General features: G+C 38.8%; 1 protein-coding gene across 1 annotated transcript; it reads right to left on the bottom strand.

The window, feature by feature from the left end:
• Window positions 1-6,375: 6,375 nt before the first annotated feature.
• NAA11 (N-alpha-acetyltransferase 11, NatA catalytic subunit) lies at window positions 6,376-21,204 on the bottom strand. Its single transcript, XM_064286282.1, has 2 exons — window positions 20,491-21,204; window positions 6,376-7,460 (listed from the first exon to the last, which is right to left on the bottom strand). The coding sequence occupies exon 1, from the start codon at window positions 21,196-21,198 to the stop codon at window positions 20,503-20,505; it is 696 nt and encodes a 231-aa protein (XP_064142352.1). The 5' UTR covers window positions 21,199-21,204; the 3' UTR covers window positions 6,376-7,460; window positions 20,491-20,502.
• Between the last annotated feature and the right edge of the window lie 1,464 nt (window positions 21,205-22,668).

Raw genomic sequence — 22,668 nt, 5'->3', positions numbered from 1 at the left:
TGTTAGGGTGGGGCGGCTCTCTTCTTGCCATCTTCTTGTTTATCTTACCAATCAGAGATTCATTTGAGTTAAAAACAAATATTCATTGGAGGACGAAGTCTACCAGTTATTGATAATTGTGAATTAAAAAACTGCACATTATCAGTTATGATATGTTATTATTTTTTAATAAAGGACTGAGGATAAAAGGAAAAGAAAAAGAGATATGAAAGTCTGAGTTATTTTGAAGAAATTCTAGTCTAGGCAAAAACCAAATACCCAAACCCATTGCCATCAAGTCGAATTCTTACTCACTGCAACCCTATAGGATAGAACAGAACTTGCCCTATAGGGTTTCCAAGGCTATACATCTTTACTCTGAAGCAGACTACAGCATCTTTCACACACAGAGCGGCTGGTGGGTTCCAACCACTGACCTTTTGTTTAGCAGCAGAGGGCTTAACCACTGTGCCACCAGGGCTCCTTAGTTAAGGTGAATGGTGTACAATTTAAAAAGATAAGAGAAGTAGAATACCAGTATCTTAGTTATCTCATGCTGCTATAACAGAAATACCACAAATGAGTGGCTTTAACAAACAGGAATTTATTTTCTCACTGTCAGGAGGCTAGAAGTCTGAAATCAAGGTGCCAGCTCTAGGGTAAGGCTTTCTCTGTTGGTTTTGGGTGAAGGCCTTTGTCTCTTCAGCTTCTATTCCTTGGTTCCTTCATGATCTTCATGTGGCATGGCATCTATTTTTCTCCAGTCTGTGCCTCCTTACTGTGCTCCTTTTATCTCTAAAGAGGATGATTAAAGATACACCCTGCAGCAATCCTGCTTCATTAATGTAACAAAGAAAAGCCATTCCCAAATGGGATATAGTAGGATTCACAACATATATTTGGGGGAGGGGGCACAATTCAATCAATAACAACTGGGTATCACGGATGAAGGAAGAATTCAGGGTGAAAAAGTAAAAATTCATTTATGGCCTTGGCTTAGTCTAGTCCTATCTGACATGAGACAGTGTGCCATGTTCTGCAAGAGATTTATAATTTATAAAGCTTTGAATTTTCAGGGATAAGCCATGAATTACAGGATAATTTTAAAACCTTTATATTCTCAGGGCAGCCATTATTATGCTTTTCCCTCATCAAAAACAAGAACTTCTGTTTTGCAGCAAAACTGTCCCAAACATTTTCCAATGAAAATCATACCAGCATGTAAAATTTTAAACTACAAACACAGGATTTTGTTCTTAATTCAGGGAACCCAATTATTTTGAAAGCTACTCCTTTTGTTGTGTAAGTACTGAATGGCAACTCAGTAATAATAAAAAAAGATCTATAATTTTTTTTTTCTTTTTTTGGACAAGAATAAGAGAGGACCCATAACAAATTTTATGAACCGTTTTTGGCTAACATTTGACAGTTTTCTCCATTATACACTGTCACTTCTAAATTGATTTTTTTAACTCTGATTTCAGATTTCTATTGTCACCTGAGAAGTGACTATTTCCAGTTATTCATGGTGCTCCTAATTAGCCTACCAAGAGTTTAGTTTTCACAGAGTTGCCATCTTTAAAAAACAGAGTACATACAATTATCTGAGTATTTCCAAAGCAGGTGCCCCAAGGTATAACTCTAGATGTAACCCAGATTGTGTGAGCTTACCCACTGTCCAGTATTTCCTCCCATTCACTTAATACAGTTGAGACAAAGATACTCAACAATTAGGCACACAAAAGCTATAACTCTTTAGCCTTGGATGCTCACTGGATATAAACTCATTTACCTTTTCCATCCAATCATAAGGAAAAGAATGAAATTAAAGAATATGCATGAAGTATTGGAAAATATATCAGAGATCATTGCTTTTCATACTGTGGAGTACTCTACAAGGGATACACAACTGCGGAGTACTTTACACGGGATACACAGGCAGTGATGAAGGGACTCAAATTCTTTTATCAACTTCCATATGTACACCCTCCTAAAACGGTTTGCCTGAAAGCACCCTTGTGGTGTTAGTTCTGCTTTCTCAACTTCCCTTTACATTAGCCTTTCTGCCACTTTACAAAACAGCTCTTACTCACCAGAATTCTTACTAAGGTACATTGTCCCAGGATGTAAAAATGTCTCCTATGTCAGAGGAACAATTAAAAATATTTGTTGCCTAAAAGACTCCTTATATTAAGGAGTACATAATTAAAAAAAAAAATCTTTATAACATCTATAATTTAACAGTCAAGGTTTCAATATCTGTACCTGCTTTTGGGAATAAACATACAGATTGACACTTAGAACACTTTGCTTAGGGTTCTAGCGGTGGAAAATCAGCCAGATGCTTGCCCTAATGCGCTACTGCAGTTTGCTAAAGTTTTTGAGTGTGTGAAAATGCTGGTCACATATTTTTTTTTCTTGGTGAAATCTTTTATTCAAAACCATATCAACGGGAATCCAAACTTGATTACCCAAAACATGTTAATTTATTACATATGGATGCTTAGGTCACAGAGAGCAAGAGGTAAACAACTTTTATTAAGCCACCTTTTCTTCATAAATGAACATATGGAACATTGACTTGCTACATTTACAGGAATTTACTGCCTTCTTTAGACTTTATCCCTTAAAATATCCACACATATGCACACATTCATCATGGCTGTTATTTTTGTGATAACTTCTCTGAAACAGATTTTTTTCTGAACCACTAGAGAGAGAGAAAAAAAAAATCACTGAATTTAGAGGTAAAACCTATAAAGGTAAAAATGTTAGCAATAACATTTACATGCCTTTTTACAATTACACGGCAGTTTTTCTTACACTACCTCATTATACAACAACCCTGATGGCATGGAAGCTATTTGTATCTCCATTTTATAAATAAGAAAATCGGGTGTGGCAGAGGATATCTAGGTGGTACAAGCAAAACTAGGACTAAAATGTAAGCTATTGAACCCTGAGGTCTGTTTTTCACAGTTCTATTAAACCAACTTTTGAAAACTGCTCAACTTGCTAAGAACTATGTTCTCTACTTTTTTGTAAAATGTAGTTGAGGCAGTGACCGTACTTCAAAGGTGCAAAATCTCTTAATTTTGGTTAGGAAAGCAATGTATGTATGATTTATGATAAAAGGATTTCCTTTTCAGAACTTCAGAAAATGTAATTCCCATGTCCATAAGGAAACTTGGTGTTTAACCCTCCAAGTGTGTCTCAAGAAAATGATCTGTGGCTTTCAAAATTTCAGAGACTCATTCATGTCTAGAAAAAGGGATAAAGAAGGATCTTGATAAGTCACTGGGTCTGTTTCATTGGTTTTTGGCTGGGTACTGTTAATAAAATTTCCAACTCAATGCCCAGATGATGGGATGTGAGGAGCTAATGACACTTGAGTAGAGGGGCATGTGGTTTCAGACTTGCCTTGAGTCCAGTTCCTCTCTGCAATATTTTGAGTTTTTTCTTCTGGAAAAAAAAATAAAAAAAAGGAAAATCTCATGACTTGTATGTGAGTGTTCTCATTCTTTAAGCTTGTGCTATATACTAGGCCATGTTGTAGGTATCGGCCAAAACTCTGTATATAATTGTGTTAACTTGAAAAAATTACGGGATGATAACTGGGTTAGCAAGTGCTGGGAAAAAGGGCTGGGGGACACTGATGTGGAGAAGTGCACAAAGAATGGGGGGGCAATTAATGACAAAAGAAAAAAAAAGAATGCCCTAAAAATAGCACACATGATATAATCATTTATGTGAAAATATATGTACAATCACATAGCTGTATCAAATTATCACATTTATGTAAAATTCTTTGTGTATATACCTGTTTTTAATAAATAAAAATTGATTATATCTTCTCTGAGTTTTTTTTTTTTTGATGAATTAAATCTGGAGAGTATCACCATGAAAAATTAGCTTCCTTCAAATTATGAGGAATTCAAAGCTTTGTACTTGTCAGTGATTTTCAGATGGCAGTGTGTAAAACAATCACCTGGAGACTTGTAAAGATACAGGAGTCTGATTTTGTAAACCTGAGCTCGATTCAAAGAAACTACATTCTTAACATAAGGCCCAGATGATTCTGATGTAAGAGGTCCATGAACCATACATCACGGAACACTGGCTAGACACCCTTTACACCTGGATGGAAAATCTCTCTTGAAAGTGTTTCTCGTATCACCTCCAAGCACATTAAAAAAAAAAAAAAAAAGACTCAGTGTTCTTGCCAATTCTGTGCTAAACATCAGCATGGAAAATATTTCTGATGTTTAGGGTAATCCAAATAACACAGTGAATTGTTAAAAAGTTAAAATTTTTAAAAATCTCATACATTTTCACTTATTTGGAAGCCAAAGACTAAGAAAAATGAATAAATCAAAGCAATCTAATAATATAAGATGTACAGTTATTATACGTTTCATATGCTGTACATATTAACTTTTTTGGTGTACACATTTTGATGAAACAGATTTAAGAATTTTTATTGAAATTATTTGGTCATCAACTTTATGTGGCAGAATTCCAAAGACAAACAGGAGTCTTATGATTATTTAAGAATGGGGCTGTAAATTATTTAGGGTCACAGGTGTTCTGGACAACAGTGCCAAGGTTGGAAATGAGCTCTAAGACCCTTACTCTTCAGTGCAGTCTCTAGACCAGCAGCATCAGCACTGCCTAGGAGCTTGTTAGAAATGCAAACACCCCAGCTTCACCTCAGAGCTACTCAAACAAAATCGACACTTTTAACAACGATCCCCTAGATGACTCACCTGCACGTTAAAGTTTGAGAAGCTCTACCTTCCGCTATCTCAGAGTCCTGAGGCTTTCCAAATTTTTCTGGTTTGGATCAACTTCCAGCACTATTCCCCACTTCTTCTACACCCATTATTTTTATTTCCTAGGATAACATCTTGACTCTGGCTCTTATTTCCAAAGGGAAAAAACCACATTGATTCTAACTAGGTAACTCACAGGCTTAATTCCCAAGTTTATACTTTTTTAGCCCAAAGATCGCTTTGAATCTTGATGATTAACCTAAAAGCTGCAAATGAAGGATAGATAGGTGGGTTACTCCCTACAGCTAACCAACCCACTGCCATTGTGTCGATTCTGACTCACAGAGATCCTATAGGACAGAGTAGAATTGTCCCGAACAGTTTCCAAGGAGCCCTGGTGGATTCAAACTGCTGACCTTTTGGTTAGCGGCTGTAGCTCTTAACTACTACGCCACCAGGGTTTCCTCCCTACAGCTAGTACAAGGGTATTCACACTATTAGCTATTCTATATCCTTGCTTCAAAGCCTTGCTTTGGCCTCTATAGGTTTGAGTTTAAGTAAAAGCAGCCAGTCCATTCAGAAAAAAAAAATCATTTGCCCTGTGTAAAAAGAACAACGCCATCACAAAAAGCAGTGCCATAGGCTCCCATAATTTCAGCGTTACAGAAAAACTGCTTCTGCTCAAGTGCTGTTATTACCTGGAACCACCTGGGAACATGCTAATTTACACCCAAAGCAATACTAGCTTTATTGTTTATTTTACCTTCATTATCTAAATAGACAGAATCTAAACAAGGTAGTTGCTATAATTCGGCCTTCTCCCAGTGTAAGACCGGGAAACAGGCTATGATGATGATAATAAAGAACAGGCAATAGTTTTAGTAAATAACATTGCAAAAGTCACATCATTTATTTTCCAATTGCTCAAATTCTTATCCTCAAGTTACTGCCAACAGTAAATGTGCCTGGTGCTAGAAAGGAATCACTCAGGTAAGCTGAGGCTACTCCTTCTGTTTCTCCATCTGCTAAGCTGTTAACACGAAGACATATTGACAAGGGCTCAAGGAAAACATGGAATATTTCATCAGTAAGATTATGCTCCCCTAGAGACAGATGTTAGAAAGCTGTAATATTTAAAAATAAAGACATAAACACATGCTTGAGAGAAAAAATAAAACAGTTTTACAGTTGAGAGAGAAAATTAAAGAGAAAAGATGGAAAGATGCAGATGAGAGGTTTGTATTAGCAAAGGAAATGGCAAATTCTTATCGTGTAGGAAAAAAAATTCCTTTATGTATCTACCCCAAGTAGTCATTTACAATTAGGTTGGTATTCTTGTGGTGCATTGGGAGATTTGTAAGAAGCGTTTAGCAGGACTGGTTGTGATTACAGAGAACAGACTCCTCTTGGCATCAGATGGTTAATGTCAGGGCTTTGACTTAAAACCATATACATTACGTTTTTAAAAAATTTAAGCATGAAAAATGTCATACACTGTGGTAATTCAAAGTTAACATAAAAACAGCACTAATTAATGGTAACTCTGGATTTATCTAGTGATTTCACTGCAGAAGTCAAAGTACTTTGTCTCTACTTGTTTTTTGTCACTGCAAAAGTCAAAGTACTTTGTCTCCACTTGTTTTTACTGAAGAGAGAAAGTAAAAGGGGGTTATAATTGAAGGTTATGTAAAAATTTGCAAGTGACATATGTAATTGCCATGTATTAAGTCAACATTTAACATTCTTTAAACAGCAGATTTTACTTTTTACTGAAGTTTTCATACTTTTGTAAATAAAATAAAGAGTGGCAATAGAAAAGCGGAAGGAATTTTAGTTTCAAATTCAGACAAACTTGGGTTCAGATCCTGGATGTTTACTTTACTTCTCTGAACTTCAGTTTCCTCATCTGTAACACAGGGACAAAATTCTACCTTAGGGCTACTGATATTAAATATAATATGAATAAAGCCCCTGAGCATTATGGGTACTCAAAAAACGACAGGTTACATCATTATTAAAAAGCAAACAACAACAAAACTGACACAAACAAGCAGATCAGATATTCCAGTATAATAAATGGTTGTCATTTTCTTAAAATCTCCAAGTTCTGATTGTACAGTAGAAGCCCATATTTACCACTTTCTCTCACAGGGAAAGGAAAGGAGAATATCTCCTCAAGAAAAGGGAAGATATAACAAATGGGAATTCACAAAGAAAGGAAAAAGGAATACAATACTTCTACTAGTCAAGGGGAAGATGGAGGAAGGAAGGGGCAAGAGATCTGAATTGATGGTCCTGATACCCCTTAAGAATGAAAACCCAGATAATGGCAAAAACGGAAAATAGACGAACTTCAGGAGTTTTGTTTCCTGTTTGGCATTCTAGGAAGAGAAAACCTTGAAGAATGCCCACACCCAACATAGGACAACCACAATGGAATAAAACGCTGGCATGGTACAAGTAGGCCGAGGAAGGTTCTATAATGGCAGTCCTCAAACTTTCTTGGCTCTTGTGCAGCAGGGTCTTGTGCTCTTGTGTCCAGGCATTCCCTCATGATCCCAGTCGGGGATGTGGAAGGTCGTAGAGACTTGAGAGTGAAAAGCCACTGGAATCACTATGAGGTGAACCCCAGAGCAGATGCTGTGGAGCAGACAGTGTAAGCCAGGGTTCAGAAGGCAGATGGGGCTGAGATATGGAAGACCTGTAATGCTGTTAAGAAGTGAGAAGAAAGCAAGTGAGCAAGAGAAGGCTACAGGCTGTGACAACACTAAAAGAAGAGAACAGTGATTTAACCAATGACAGACTTCAACAGAGGATCAACAAAGTACACAGTAACCAGCATGGACTAGATACATCTCCATGGAAGCCAGTGAAAATTCAGATGTCAGCACAAAGACTCACACATAGCTCTGGGGCTCTTTCTCCTCCTTGCCATGAAGATACACTGAACTTTTTCTGATACCCAGAGGCCATTTGTGCCAGGAAAATGGGGAGAACAGAGAACAGTAAAAGCCTGAAATTTATACCAAAGATCCTGTTTTAAACCTAAGGAAATTGAGATACTTTTGCTTTCCATCTTCAAATTCCATCTCATCCTACTCTACTCAAAAGGAAATGTGTTTCAACTCTAAAGAAATTAAAGGCCTTTTCCCACTCTTGATAAATTAGATGTAATGTGTCTATGTGTCATATTTCCCTTCTTTGAGACCTGGAGATGAAATCAAAATACCCAGCGTAATTATAAAAAGTGCCCTAAATACAGTAATGGTAAATAATGTCTTATATACATTATTTTCTCTCGTGGTTAATTTGGGAGGTTCATTCATCTACTCATTCATTCATCCAACAAATATTTACTGCTTACTTATCACGAATCAATAATGTGCCAGGCATTAAGGAAACAAAGACAAATGAGACACAGGCTCTATCCTCAATAAGGTAGAAAAGTTTGTATGATCAGCATGAATGGATTATTAAAGTTAAATAAAAGCTGGAGGAGTACTGCTGTCCAATACCGAATAACTGCAAATGAAACAAAAGCAAAACTCCCCAACTATAATCTTGTATTATTTTTTCTCATCTATCACATACACACAAGTAACCATTAGATAGAGATTTACTGTTATGAACAAAGCAGTTACAAAGAATTTTTATATCGAATCATCATTACGGACAAGTCCGTTTCCAGAATAACAACAGTAAATCTGGTTGCAGGACAGAGTCAGCGGCATATAAAATCTTATTTTTAAAAAAGGCGTATGTGCTACAATATACTTATATACAGGAATAAGATAGAGAGGAATAGGTCAGAAAGATTATCATTGCCTTTTTCTAGGTATTATGAACACATAAAATAGGCACGCTAGAAAGTTATATAAAAACCAAATATTATAAAACTGGCTTAATTTTCTAAGTAAATATTTCTTGATAATTTTGAGAAATTAAATTTAATAAGTATAACAACACTGTAATAAATGCCCCCTAAAATTTTTTTTTTTTTTTTTTTTAGGATAGTTTGCTGTTTAAAGGTAGAAAAATATTTCAGGGAGATTCTCTTAAAAATATGAATATCACAGCCTTTATCAGCTTAAGTTCAAATTTTTACATTATCAAGTTTTTTTAAAAGGGGGAGTAAAAGTCTGTGGAATGTATGTCAGTTATCAACATGCCTTTACGAATACAAAAAAAAATTTATGGCTTTGCAGAATGTTTCAGAAAGGCTTTTACTCAGGCTCTTTGAACTACTGTCCATTCACAGAATCTTTAATGTGTCTTCCTTCTTCCACCATACAGCTCACTAGGTTTTATATACTAGAGCATAGAGACAGTATACAATTTTGGAAAAAACTCTGCTTTTATCAGTTACCTCTGACAAAGGTGGTATTTCAGTCATCCTAAGGTGCATGGGACACTGATTGAAAGAGGACATTGTTACAGATTATAAATAATTCAACAAATGGTATCTGATTAGTATTTCAAAACAATAGCTTATCTCTTCCCAACCCCTCTTTATCTTCACAGAGTGCTGCTGCATTTGAAATCTATGGTTTCTGGCATATCTGGGGTAAGGTTATACTAGAAATTTACCAGACCTGTCAGTCTCTAACTTTCTCCCATATTTCATTATATCATTCCAGTTATAATTAGTTGTCTGGTAAAATTAAGAACAGTCTATTTCAGTGAATGCCCATGTGAACATTTAACAACTTTTTGTTAGGATGACAGCTTAGCGACAAAAAGAATAAACCAGAAAGGGAGAGTGACTGAAGTAACCTTAGTTAACTCAATACCGCCAGCTCAACTGAAAATCCCAAGATTTTGATTTTTTTTTTCTTATTTGTTATCAATCATTATCAAGTACACATTTCTTGTCAGGAGATGAGCAGCAACAGTTTGATAGCACTGATGCCTCAACCAGCATGTTTGAACTGACCTGTCTTCACTGCTGTGGCTTCCTAGAAACTTTGTCTTTGATGAGCATTGATTCAGCCAAAAGCTCCAACATTCAGCTTGTCAGTAAAAGCTATTTTAATCATTAAGATGGATTTCCCTTCCAAGATTGCAAACTGCTGCTGCTCATACACAACATTCTATCATCATTGAATAGTTACTAATACTACAGATTATATTAAGAATTAAATTTACAGGCTACTTAACTGTGTGAGGTACAGGTAGTCCTCGATTTATGGACATATTCAAGTTATGATGAACTGTACTCACTTACAGAGCTCTGGTGGCACAGTGGTTAAGACCTATGGTGAGCTATAGCTGCTAACCAAAAGGCTGGCAGTTTCAAATCCAGTAGTCGATCCTTGGAAATCCTATGGGGTAGTATTACCCTGGTCCTGTAGGGTGGCTATGAGTCAGAACAGACTTGATGGCAATGGGTTTGGGTTTTTTTTTTTTTTTTTGCACTCACTTTTGACCTTTTTTTTTTTTTTTGGTTACATAATGTGCATGTAACTAGAGAAGCAGGATGCGCCAATGTTGAAGCTGTAAGTTTACACGTAATGTTTCCAATCCTCAAAGACAAATAAACATCAGATTTATAAAGATATTGATAATAAAAGCCAGTCATAATAAAAACTAAAAAACAAGGTATTCGACTTCTGTCAGAACCGACTCATGACTGAGTCGTCGGAACAGAACCCCTTTGTAAACTGGGGACTACCTGTATTGCAGTAAGCATTTTACAGAGATTATCTTAATTAAACCTCACAATGGTAGAGTCTGACTATGAGTTTGCATCCTTGTTCTCTACTTGCTATTTAGATGACATGCAGCCTTCTTTATGCTATGATTTCTTCATCTGTAAAATGGGTTATCAGTACCTATCTCGGAGGGCTACTATGAGGATTGAGACAATTCATAAACAGTCCTTAAAATAGTACCAATAACATGGCAAATGTGCAGTGTTACCAGTTATTTTTAATACCATTTTACAGATGAAGACACCCAATCTCCTTCACCAACTGTCCTACTCACCATCAACTCTAATTTTAACTTTCTGTATTCACCAAACTCAAGACTGGAAATAAGTGAAAATGAGATTTCTTTCAAGATTTTTTTCTTGAACTGAATTACTGCTCCACAGGAGGGAGCACAACAATTGTCAGAATAATACGTTTGTAGTAGTTGTTGTGTGCGTTAAGTTCATTCCAACTCACAGCAAACCTGTAGGACAGGGTAAAACTGACACATAGAGTTTCCAATGCTGTAATCTTTACAAGCCTTAATGACAGGAATAAAGGCTGCAAGGTGGCAGTTTCCCATGCTCAGGTTTGTGCAAAAACAGAAGAAATATCTGTGCCATGTGTTTAAGCAGACAGCCCTGACACAGCCCACAGAGTTCCCTGTGCCACATTATGGAAAGGTGCAACAGAACGAGTCCATGCTCCTAGCTGGCCATGGAAGTACAACTACTCACAGTTCAGAGCACCACTAGGGTGTTGGCCAATGTGGCACAGTCTATGCTGTACGGGCATACAGGCAACTACATTCTCCAGCCTCCTCAGGAATTGTTTGGGGCAATTGGACTGACTTTTAAAACCTTTGTGAACCTCTATGGGGATTCTCTTTCCTAGTCTGCTGGCTGAATACATATGAACCGGTGAAGAACATATTATTCTAGAAAATACTAGAATTGCTGAACCAGGAGTTATTAAACTTGGATCCATTAGCAGAATTTAGGAAAGCCATAGCATTGACTTTAGAACAAAAAAACTATTTTCACTAATCTCCAACTTAAATTTAGCATGCCCTTCCATTATGAATGTAGGCACCAAATTATGGCAGTATTAACAATAAAAATCACAAGTATTTTCATATTATAGCTAAAGAATAAAAAAAAATAGCTATAGAAAAGATCTCAAAATACTATTTGTGCTCATATTTTGAAATAATAGTAGTTATCAGATCTACTGCTAGATTTTTTAATATTAATAAAGCACATATATTTCTATAACATATATCTATTTAAAAATGCCTTGATAACTGTATTTTAATAGGTTTCCTTTGTAATTCCATGTATATGATTTTTATTCCTCTTAAAAACATTTACTGAGAAGGGGTCCTTAGGCTTCACTGACTGCCATTGGGGCTACAAAACAAAACAAATTAAGAACATCTACTCAAGACGGATCTCTGAATGACTTTGCAAAGTAGGGCCCCTCTTTTCCTGACTCCTCAGTTTCCCCACCACGCCACAATGCTGATCCACACTGAACTGTTACGTGAGAAATAAGCTTTTAATGGATTACGTTATTAGGAATTTTTTTTTTTTTTTACAACAGCCGGTTGTCGGTTTCTCCTGAGTTGATCCTGACTCATGGCAACCTCATGTGTGCTCCATAAGGTTTTCTAGTATAACCTTTGCAAGCAGATCACCAGGTCTGCCTTCTTAAGTACCTATGAGTTGGTCCAAACCACCAACTTTTCTATGTAAACTAATAAACCTTTGTTGTTAGGTGCCTTCAAGTTGGTTCTGACTCACAGCAACACTATGCACAAGAGAAGGAAACACTGCCCAGCCCTGCGCCATTCTTAAAATCGTTGTTATGCTTGAGCCCACTGTTGCAGCCAATGTGTCAATCCACCTTGTTGAGGGTCTTCCTCTTTTCTGCTGACCCTGTATTTTGCCAAGCATGCCATCCTTCTCCAGGGACTGATCCCTCCTGACAACACGTCCTAAGTATAAAGACACAGTCTCGTCATCCGTGCTTCTAAGGAGCATTCTGATTGTACTTCTTCCAAGACAGATTTGTTCATTCTTCTGGCAGTCCATGGTGTATTCAATATTCTTTGCCAACACCACAATTCAAAGGCATCAATTCTGCTTCGGTCTTCCTTATTCATTGTCCAGTTTTCACATACATATGATGAAACTGAAAATACCACGGCTTGGGTCAGGCACACCTTAGTCTTCAAGGTGACATCTTTGCTTTTCAACACTTTAAAGAGGTCCTTTGCAGCAGATTTGCCCAATGCAATGTGTCTTTTGATTTCTTGACTGCTGCTTCCATAGCTGGTGATTGTGGAACCAAGTAAAATGAAATCTTTGACAATTTCAATCTTTTCTCCATTTATTACAATGTTGCTTACTGGTCCAGTTGTGAGGATTTCCGTTTTCTTTATGTTGAGGTGCAATCCGTACTGAATGCTGTGGTCTTTGATCTTCATTAGTAAATGCTTCAAATTCTCTTTACTTTCAGTAAGCAAGGTTGTGTCATCTACATAACGCAGGTTGTTAATGGGTCTTCCTCTAATCCTGATGCTCCATCCTTCTTCATAGGGTCCAGCCTCTCGGATTATTTGCTCAACATACAGATTGAATAAGTATGGTGAAAGGAAACAACCCTGATGCACATCTTTCCTGACTTTAAATCACTCAGTATCCCCTTGTTCTGTCCAAACAATTGCCTCTTGATCTATGTACAAGTTCCTCACGAGCACAATTAAGTGTTCTGGAATTCCCTTTCTTCACGATGTTATCCATAATTTGTTATGATCCACACAGTCGAATGCCTTTGCATAATCAATAAAACACAGGTAAACATCCTTCTGGTATTCTCTGTTTTTAGCCAGGATCCATCTGACATCAGCAATGACATCCCTGGTTCCATGTCCTCTTCTGAAGCCAGCCTGAATTTCTGGTAGTTCCCTGTCGATATACTGCTGCAGCCACTTTTGAATGATCTTCAGTGAAATTTTGCTTGCATGTGATATTGATACTGTTCTATAATTTCTGCATTCAGGTGGATCACCTTTCTTGGGAATAGGCATAAATATGGATCTCTTCCAGTCAGTTGGCCAGGAAGCTGTCTTCCCTATTTCTTGGCATAGACGAGTGAGCACCTCCAGCGCTGCATCTGTTTGTTGAAACATCTCAATTGATACTCTGCCAATTCCTGGAGCCTTGTTTTTCACCAATGCCTTCAGAGCAGCTTGAACTTCTTCCTTCAGTACCATCGGCTCGTGATCATATGCTACACCTCTTGAAATGGTTGAACGTTGACTAATTCTTTTTGGAGTAATGACTCTGTGTATTCCTTTCATCTTCTTCTGATGCTTCCTGCATCATTTAAGATTTTCCCCATAGAATCCTCCACTACTGCAACTTGAGGCTTGAATTTTTTCCTCAGTTCTTTTAGCTTGAGAAACGCCAAGCGTATGCTTCCCATTTAGTTTTCTATTTCCAGCTCTTTGCACGTGTCATTACAATACTTTGTCTTTTCAAGCCGCCCTTTGAAATCTTATGTTCAGTCAGTTCTTTTACTTCATCATTTCTTCCTTTTGCTTTAGGTGCTCGATGTTCGAGATCAAGTTTCAGAGTCTCCTCTGACATCTATCTTGGTCTTTTCTTTCTTTCCTGTCTTTTCAATGACCTCTTGCTTTCTTCACGTATGATGTCCTTGAAGTCATTCCACAACCTGTCTGGTCTTTGGTCAATAATGTTCAATGCATCAAATCTATTCTTGAGATGGTCTCTAAATCCAGGTGGGATATACTCAAGGTCGAATTTTGGCTCTCGTGGACTTGCTCTGCTTTTCTTCAGTTTCAGCCTGACCTTGCGTATGAGCAATCGATGGTCTGTTCCACAGTCGGCCCCTGGCCTTGTTCTGACTGATGATATTGAGCCTTTCCATTGTCTCTTTCCACAGATGTAGTTGATTTGATTCCTGTGTGTTCTATCTGGTGAGGTCCATGTGTATAGTCGCAGTTCATGTTTGTGAAAAAAGGTATTTGCAAGGAACAAGTCTTTGGTCTTGCAAAATTCTGTCATTTGATCTCCAGCATTGTTTCTATCACCAAGGTCATATTTTTCAACTATTGATCTTTTTCTTTGTCTCCAACTTTCGCATTCCAGTCACTAGTAATTATGAACGCATCCTGATTGCATGTTCAATCAATTTCAGACTGCAGAAGCTGATAAAAATCTTCAATTGCTTCATCTTTGGCATTAGTGATTGGTGCGTAAATTTGAATAATAGTCATATTAACTGGTTTTCCTTGTAGGAGAATGGATATTATCCTATGACAGCGTTGTACTTCAGGATACAGCTTGAAATGTCCTTTCTGACAATGAATACAACACCATTCCTCTTCAAGTTGCCATTCCCGGCATAGACTATGTAATTGTCTGATTCAAAACGGCCAATACCCGTCCATTTCAGCTCACTAATGCCTAGGATATCAATGTTTATGCCTTCCATTTTATTTTTGATGATTTCCAATTTTCCTAGATTCATACTTTGTACATTATAGGTTCTGATTATTAATGCATGTTTGCAGCCATTTCTTCTCATTTTGAGTCATGCCACATCAGCAAATGAAGGTCCCTAAAGCTTTACTCCATCGACGTCATTAAGGTAAACCCTACTTTGAGAAGGCAACTCTTCCCCAGTCGTCTTTTGAGTGCCTTGCTACAAAAATATCCCAGATGTGGCAAAGAGCAACTGGAACTGGAAGAGGTCTTCTGATTACAAAGGATCCATGAGTGAATAGTGAGGACCAAAGATTTGAGGTCTCAGCAGCTATCACCTTGGAAACTGGATGCTACTCACCTCCTTTAACTTAGAAATAAAGTTCAATTATTGTAATATAAAGGAATATTTCAATGAATTCTGAATTGAGATTTACAACCACTCCACGAAAATTAATTTTCTTACTATTTCTACCTTCTATTATTGTTGTTAGGTGCCGTCAAGTCGGTTCCAACTCGTTGTGACCCCATGTACAACAGAACGAAACAATGCCCAGTCCTGCGTTATTCTCATGATCCTTGTTATGCTTGAGCCCACTGTTACAGCCACTGTGTCAATCCATCTCCATGAGGTTCTTCCTCTTTTCCCTGACCCTCTGCTTTACCAAGCATGATGTCCTCCAGGGACTGGTCCCCCCATAACTTGTAAAAAGTATGTGAGACATAGTCTCACTATCCTTGTTTCTAATGAGCATTCCAGCTGTACTTCTTTCAAGATAAATTTATGCGTTCTTTTGGCAGTCCACGGTATATTCAATATTCTTCACCAATGCCATAATTCAAAGGGGTCAATTCTTCTTTGGTCTTCCTTATTCACTGTCCAGCTCTTGCATGCATATGAGGCAACTGAAAACACCACGGTTTGGGTCAGGTGCACCTTATTTCTTAAAGTGACATCTTTGCTTTTTAACACTTTAAAGAGGTCTTTCGCAGCAGACATACCCAATGCAATGTGGAGTGGTTTTAAAGCTCAGTCTTCTTCTATTAGGGTGGCAGTTATTGTTTTTCATAACAGATGCTAAGTACTTTTGAATTTCTCAAACTATACAAACATACACATATATTTTAAGGTGGTTTTAAGTGGCTTCTAATCTCTATTCCATTTGATTAAAATCCTTCTTAGCTGGACTGTAACACAGAAGAGAAGCAAATACATTGAAGCACGTGAAAGCTGGAATCCATGTGAAGCAGAAACCTGTCAAAGAAGGAAAACTCAAATGTTTTCCACTAAACTGAGTGAAAGAAAACGGTAAGGCTGCCCCTTGTCAAAGACAGAAAACTTGCAAGACACAGAAAAACAAGACAGTCCAGTCGGCTCTCACAGGTTTCACTGTAACTACAAAGATTACTATACACAAGTCTTTTCAAGTAGAAAATTTGAAAGTTGGTAGTTTTATTTTTTTTAAAGAACTCTTGATTTAAATAAAATTATCTTGATAGAGCCCTCCAGGGTTTTCAAGACAGGTATAAATTTGACAACATTTCTCTCAAGGCATTAAGTTTTATCTTCCTTCTTAGACCATTTTGGGCTTCTAACTTAACTTTAGACTAAATAAATTACTCATTATGAAATCTCTAGGTTACTAAAATTAGATGCAAAGACTTCTGACGATAGATTCTTTCTAACTCCCAAGAACTTACTGTAGCTAAATTTTGATAATCTATGGAACTAAAAGTGAATATGAATAACATGGGGTTAGTATGCTACACAGTTTGGGTTTTAGCATAAAAATGTATAAAAAATATGATCCATTTATCCTTAAATGCTAATGTAAACACTGGTCTGTCCTGATCATCGTTGTATACACAGCTCTAAGCCTTATTGGGCAAATAAATATTTTTTTGAAGGAGAAAATTAATCAAATAGTTTTTACTGCAATTATATGCAGTTCATGTCATTCATGACAACTTTTTCATAACAAAGGTGTTCCCTTTTTCACAAGTAAGATGACAGAGTTTAGAAGTCAAAGCTTCTAAACTGTTAGTAGCCCACGGACTCTTGAAATTCTTAAGTTGATACAAAGTACCTTGACAGAAGTCAGAAATACTGCAGTATTGTATTATTAGAACTACACCTGTTCCTAAAACTCTTATTTTATCTATTCCCCCTCCATTTTTTTTTTTTTTGCCATGCTATTTTAAAGCAAATGCTAGGCATATTATTTCGGTATGTATGTGATGCAGTGATGAAGTGCTATAGCTGCTAACCAAAAGGTTGGCAGTTTGAATCTACTAGGTGCCCCTTGGAAACTCTATGGCGTGGTTCTACTCTGTTCTGTGGGGTCGCTGTGAGTAGAAATTGACTTGACAGCAAGGGTTTGGTTCGGTTATATAACAGCTAAGGACCTTTTCTTTTTAAACCTAACTACAATTCACTTAGCTCACCGAACCAAATTGTTAGCAATTCCTTAATAGCGTCAACTATATAGTCTGTGTTCAAATTTTGCCTACTTGTCTCAAAAATATCTTATATTTGGTTTGTCTTTATCAGGGTCCATATAAGGTCCACAACGGTTGCATTTGGCCAATGTCTCTTAAGGTTGTCTTAATAGATAAATTCCCTCTCCTTTTTCTTAATGTCATTTATTTGTTGGGGGGTGAAAAAAAAAGGTCATTTGTTCTGTAGAAATTCCCTCACTCTGGACTTGGATGACTGCATCACGGTATAGCTTAACACATCCCTCTATTTCCTATAAAAAATGGTAGTTACTAAAATCTACATGATTCTGTCAAAACTCAACCACAAAAAGACAAACAACCCAATCAAGAAGTGGGCAAAGGATATGAACACACACTTCACTAAAGAAGATATTCAGGCAGCTAACAGATACATGAGAAAATGCTCTCGATCATTAGCCATTAGAGAAATGCAAATTAAAACTACAATGAGATTCCATCTCACTCCAACAAGGCTGGCATTAATCCAAAAAACACAAAACAATAAATGTTGGAGAGGCTGCAGAGAGATTGGAACTCTTCTACACTGCTGGTGGGAATGTAAAATGGTACAACCACTTTGGAAATCTATCTGGCATTATCTTAAACAGTTAGAAATAGAACTACCATACAACCCAGAAATCCCACTCCTCAGAATATACCCTAGAGATACAAGAGCCTTCACACAAACAGATATATGCACACCCATGTTTATTGCAGCTCTGTTTATAATAGCAAAAAGCTGGAAGCAACCAAGGTGTCCATCAACGGATGAATGGGTAAATAAATTGTGGTATATTCACACAATGGAATACTACGCATCGATAAAGAACAGTGACGAATCTCTGAAACATTTCATAACATGGAGGAACCTGGAAGGCATTATGCTCAGCAAAATTAGTCAGAGGCAAAAGGACAAATATTGTATAAGACCACTATTATAAGATCTTGAGAAATAGTAAAAACTGAGAAGAACACATACTTTTGTGGTTACGATGGGGGGAGGGAGGCAGGGAGGGAGAGGGTTTTTTATTGATTAAATAGTAGATAAGAACTGCTTTAGGTGAAGGGAAAGACAACACTCAATACATGGAAGGTCAGCTCAATTGGACTGGACCAAAAGCAAAGAAGTTTCCGGGATAAAATGAATGCTTCAAAGGTTAGCGGAGCAAGGGCGGGGGTTTGGGGACCATGGTTTAAGGGGATTTCTAAGTCAATTGGCAAAATAATTCTATTATGAAAACATTCTGCATCCCACTTTGAAATGTGGTGTCTGGGGTCTTAAATGCTAACAAGAGGCCATCTAAGATGCATCAATTGGTCTCAACCCACCTGGAGCAAAGGAGAATGAAGAACACCAAGCTCACACGACAACTAAGAGCCCAAGAGACAGAAAGGGCCACATGAACCAGAGACCTACATCATCCTGAGACCAGAAGAACCAGTTGGTGCCCGGCCACAATCGATGACTGCCCTGACAGGAAGCACAACAGAGAACCCCTGAGGGAGCAGGAGATCAGTGGGATGCAGACCCCAAATTCTCATAAAAAGACCATACTTAATGGTCTGACTGAGACCAGAGGAATCCCGGCGGCCATGGTCCCCAGAGCTTCTGTTGGCACAGGACAGGAACCATCCCAGAAGACAACTCATCAGACATGAAAGGAACTGGACAGTAGGGGGAGAGAGATGCTGATGAAGAGTGAGCTAATTGTATCAGGTGGACACTTGAGATTGTGTTGGCAGTTCATGTCTGGAGGGGGGATGGGAGGATAGAGAGAGTGGGAAGCTGGCAAAATTGTCACGAAAGGAGAGACTGGAAGGGCTGACTCATTAGGGGAAGAGCACGTGGGAGTACGGAGTATGATGTATGTAAACTTATATGTGACAGACTGACTCGATTTGTAAACGTTCACTTGAAGCTCAATAAAAGTTAATAAAAAAAAAATGGTAGTTAGATCTATAGCCATGATTAGATTCATGATACAAACACACACACACACACACATCAAAAACCAGTTGCCATCAAGTCAACTCTGACTTACGGTGATCCCATGTGTGTCAGAGTAGAACTATGTTCCATAGGGTTTTTAATGGCTGATTTTTTAGCAGCAGATCACCAGGCCTTTCTTCTGAGGCACCTCTGCATGGACTCAAACCTCCAACCTCTCAGCAGCCAAGTATGTTAACTGTTTGCACCACCCAGAGTCACACTCTCTCGGGCTCTCTATATAGGTACACACATATGTATATATACACACACGTATATAAATACACATACACACACATGCATATATATCTCTGTATGTATATACCAGAAACCAAATCAAACCCATTGTTGTCAAGTCGATTTCCACTCATTGCAACTCTTCAAGATGGAGTAGAACTGCCCTGTAGGGTTTCGAAGGAGCTGCTGGTGGGCTTAAACTGCTGACCTTTTGGTTAACCGACTGAGCTCTTAACCACTGCACCACCTGAACTCCCATATATACATACATATGTATACACATACACACTCACACTTCCTCTTGCATCAGTAAGCACCTATCTTTGTCTCACTTTTAGTGATACTAAGATCATTGACTTCAAATGCTGTAAGCTTGATCCATTATTATAAAGTCCTCCAACTTTCACTTAATAGTACTAGGCATTGATGACTGGTGACTATCATTTCATCAAGAGTTGCAAAATGGAGATTCTCTAATAGTCTCTCTACATTTATTGACTGGGATTTTCCTATAAAGAAGACATTTCTTGGATACCCTGAAAAATAATTCATACAGGAAACTTAGGATAAACAAATGTTTGTTTCTCTTACTTAATTTAATCTACTTTCAGCATGAGTTGCTTCTAATAGTGAGCAGTGAATCTCACTGTAAGCCGCCCTACATTCCTCCAGTCATCAGGTAGTTTCACTGCGAAACCCAGCACGGCTACAATGCGATTGGGCATGCCAGGGTAAGGTGGTGGGCGTGGGGGGTGAGGGTAGGAAGGCGTGGGGAGTGAGGGTAGGAAGGCGCCGGGTCAGGGAAGGAAGAATACCTCAAGAAGGCTCTAGGCGGTGGAATCCGAGTCTTCTGAGCTGTCCTGGACTTCGGGGCTCTTCGTGCACTTGCTGAGTTCCTTGCTCTCGATCCCACTATCCTCAGCGACAGGGCCCTTCTCCACCTGACAGGCCTTTTCAGAGCCCGGAAGCGTGCTGCCCTGGGTCTCCACCTCTTTCTCCTTGCAGCCCAGCACCACATACCCACATTTCTTCAGCTCCCGCTGCCGCCTCAGCTCATCTGCCATCTGTGAGAGATCTCGCTTCATAGCATAAGCATCTTCCCCATCAGCGTAGTATTTGGGTTCTACCTCACTAACCTGAAAGTTGAGGGTGTTAGAGTAGAGGTGCAAGGCTGCCCGGTTACTCTTCCTGACATGAAGGGACACGTACTTGGCACTGAAGTTCTCTATCATGGCCCTGGAGGCTTGGTCCATCAGCTTCTGGGCCAGGCCGAGGCGCCGGTGTGAACGCTTCACCGCCAGTGAGGTAATATGTCCATGGGGAACATCATCTGGGTCCTCCTCCATTTTGGCCAGAACATAGCCCACAATCTTCCCATCTTCATCCTCAGCAATATAGGAGAGCTGAGGCCAGGAAAGGCCATGGTAGAAATAGTATTTCATCTGGTAGTTCTCAGGAAGACAAAGAAGGTTGCAGTGCTGCATGTTCATCAGATCCTCCGGCCGAGCATTGCGGATGTTCATAATGGCGGCAGGTGGGAAGGCTGTCGGTCTGTGGGGAGCCGATGAACCGGAAACAGGCTACTGCCAAGCGAAAGGACACTGTTTGCCTGAGGGATGAGGCCAGGCTGGCCGAAACTGTGGGGGGCTAAACAGTGTGCTGGAAGGATGACGAGGAGGCGCGTTGGCGGCTTGTCGGGAAGGTGGGCGGACTAGGACGCGGAAGAGACCGTGCTAAGATGCCCCTCCCAGTCCTGCGCCACCAGATTCCAGCCAATGAGATTTTAATTTTATTGTGCGTGTGCGCACATACGCACGCACGCACGCACGGGGGGAGGGGTCGGGGTAGAGGCGTTGATTAAGGTTTATGAACGAAGCAGGTTATCTACTGTTGCCGTTTTTCTTTTATTTGTTTAACTTTTAAATTTGGGCGCATCTGGACAAATTGAACAAGTCACGTAGGCAGAACTTAGGTCAAGAACCAGAACATTACCATCACCGCAAAGCTCCGTCATGTCTCCTTCCCCCACCGAGAGTAACTACCATCCAGACTTCTAATAGTTTTTATGTAAGTGCAACCATAGTGCATGCAATCGTTTCGTGTCAGCCTTCTTTCATGCAGTATTTGTGAGTTTTAGCTACTTAGTATGTAGCTGTGGAATTTTCATGCTTTTTCCTGTTTGGTATTCCATTGCCTAAATATATCACAATTTATATATCCCTATTTTTTTTTTTTTTTTACTGCTGTTGGTGGCCATTTGTGTTTTTCCAGTTTGGAGCTAGTATGAATAGTGTAGCTGAATGTTCTGAAACATGTCTTTTGGTGACATATATACATATTTACCTAGCATTGGAATTATGGGGTCAAGACAAGCCCTGTGCCATAGAGGCCCTATAGGGAAGAGTAGAAATGTCCCATAGAGTTTCCAAGGAGTGCCTGGTGGATTTGAACTGCCAGCCTCTTGGTTAGCAGCCGTAGCACTTAACCACTAGGCCACCAGGGTTTCCAGCTGAGTCAAAGGGTGTTTAAATGTTCGACTTGTATAAACACTTTGAAGCAATTGTCCAAAGTGGTTGCTCCACATTCTCAATAACATTTGGCGTTTCCTCATCTTGAGTATATCCCACCTGAGTTTAGACACCATCTCAAGAATAGATTTGATGCACTGAACACTATTGACCTAAGTCCAGATGAGTTGTGAGATGACATGGAGGAGGCAGATCTTTCCCAGTTTTATTTTCAGTGCCTCAAATCTGAGGGGCTTGTCTTCTCACACTGTATGCGACAGTGCTGCACTGTTATTCATAATGTTTTCATTGGCCACCTTTTTCAGAAGTAGATTACCAGGTCCTTCTTCCCAGTATATGTTAGCCTGGAAGGTCATTGAAACCTGCCTACCATGCATGACCCTGCGGCATTTGAAATACTGGTGACATAGCTTCCAGCATCGCAGCAACAAGTCCCCACAGTGTGAGGAACTGACAGATGAGTGG

This window comes from Loxodonta africana, chromosome 5 (genome assembly GCF_030014295.1).
Source record: "Loxodonta africana isolate mLoxAfr1 chromosome 5, mLoxAfr1.hap2, whole genome shotgun sequence".
Lineage (NCBI taxonomy): Eukaryota > Metazoa > Chordata > Mammalia > Proboscidea > Elephantidae > Loxodonta > Loxodonta africana.
Note: the sequence above shows the minus strand (reverse complement) of the source record. Positions and strands in the feature narration are given on the sequence as shown.

Bases quoted from the DNA above. Each gene is read 5' to 3' on its own strand.
- NAA11 (XM_064286282.1), bottom strand. From the start codon at position 21,198: ATGAACATCCGCAATGCTCGGCCGGAGGATCTGATGAACATGCAGCAC.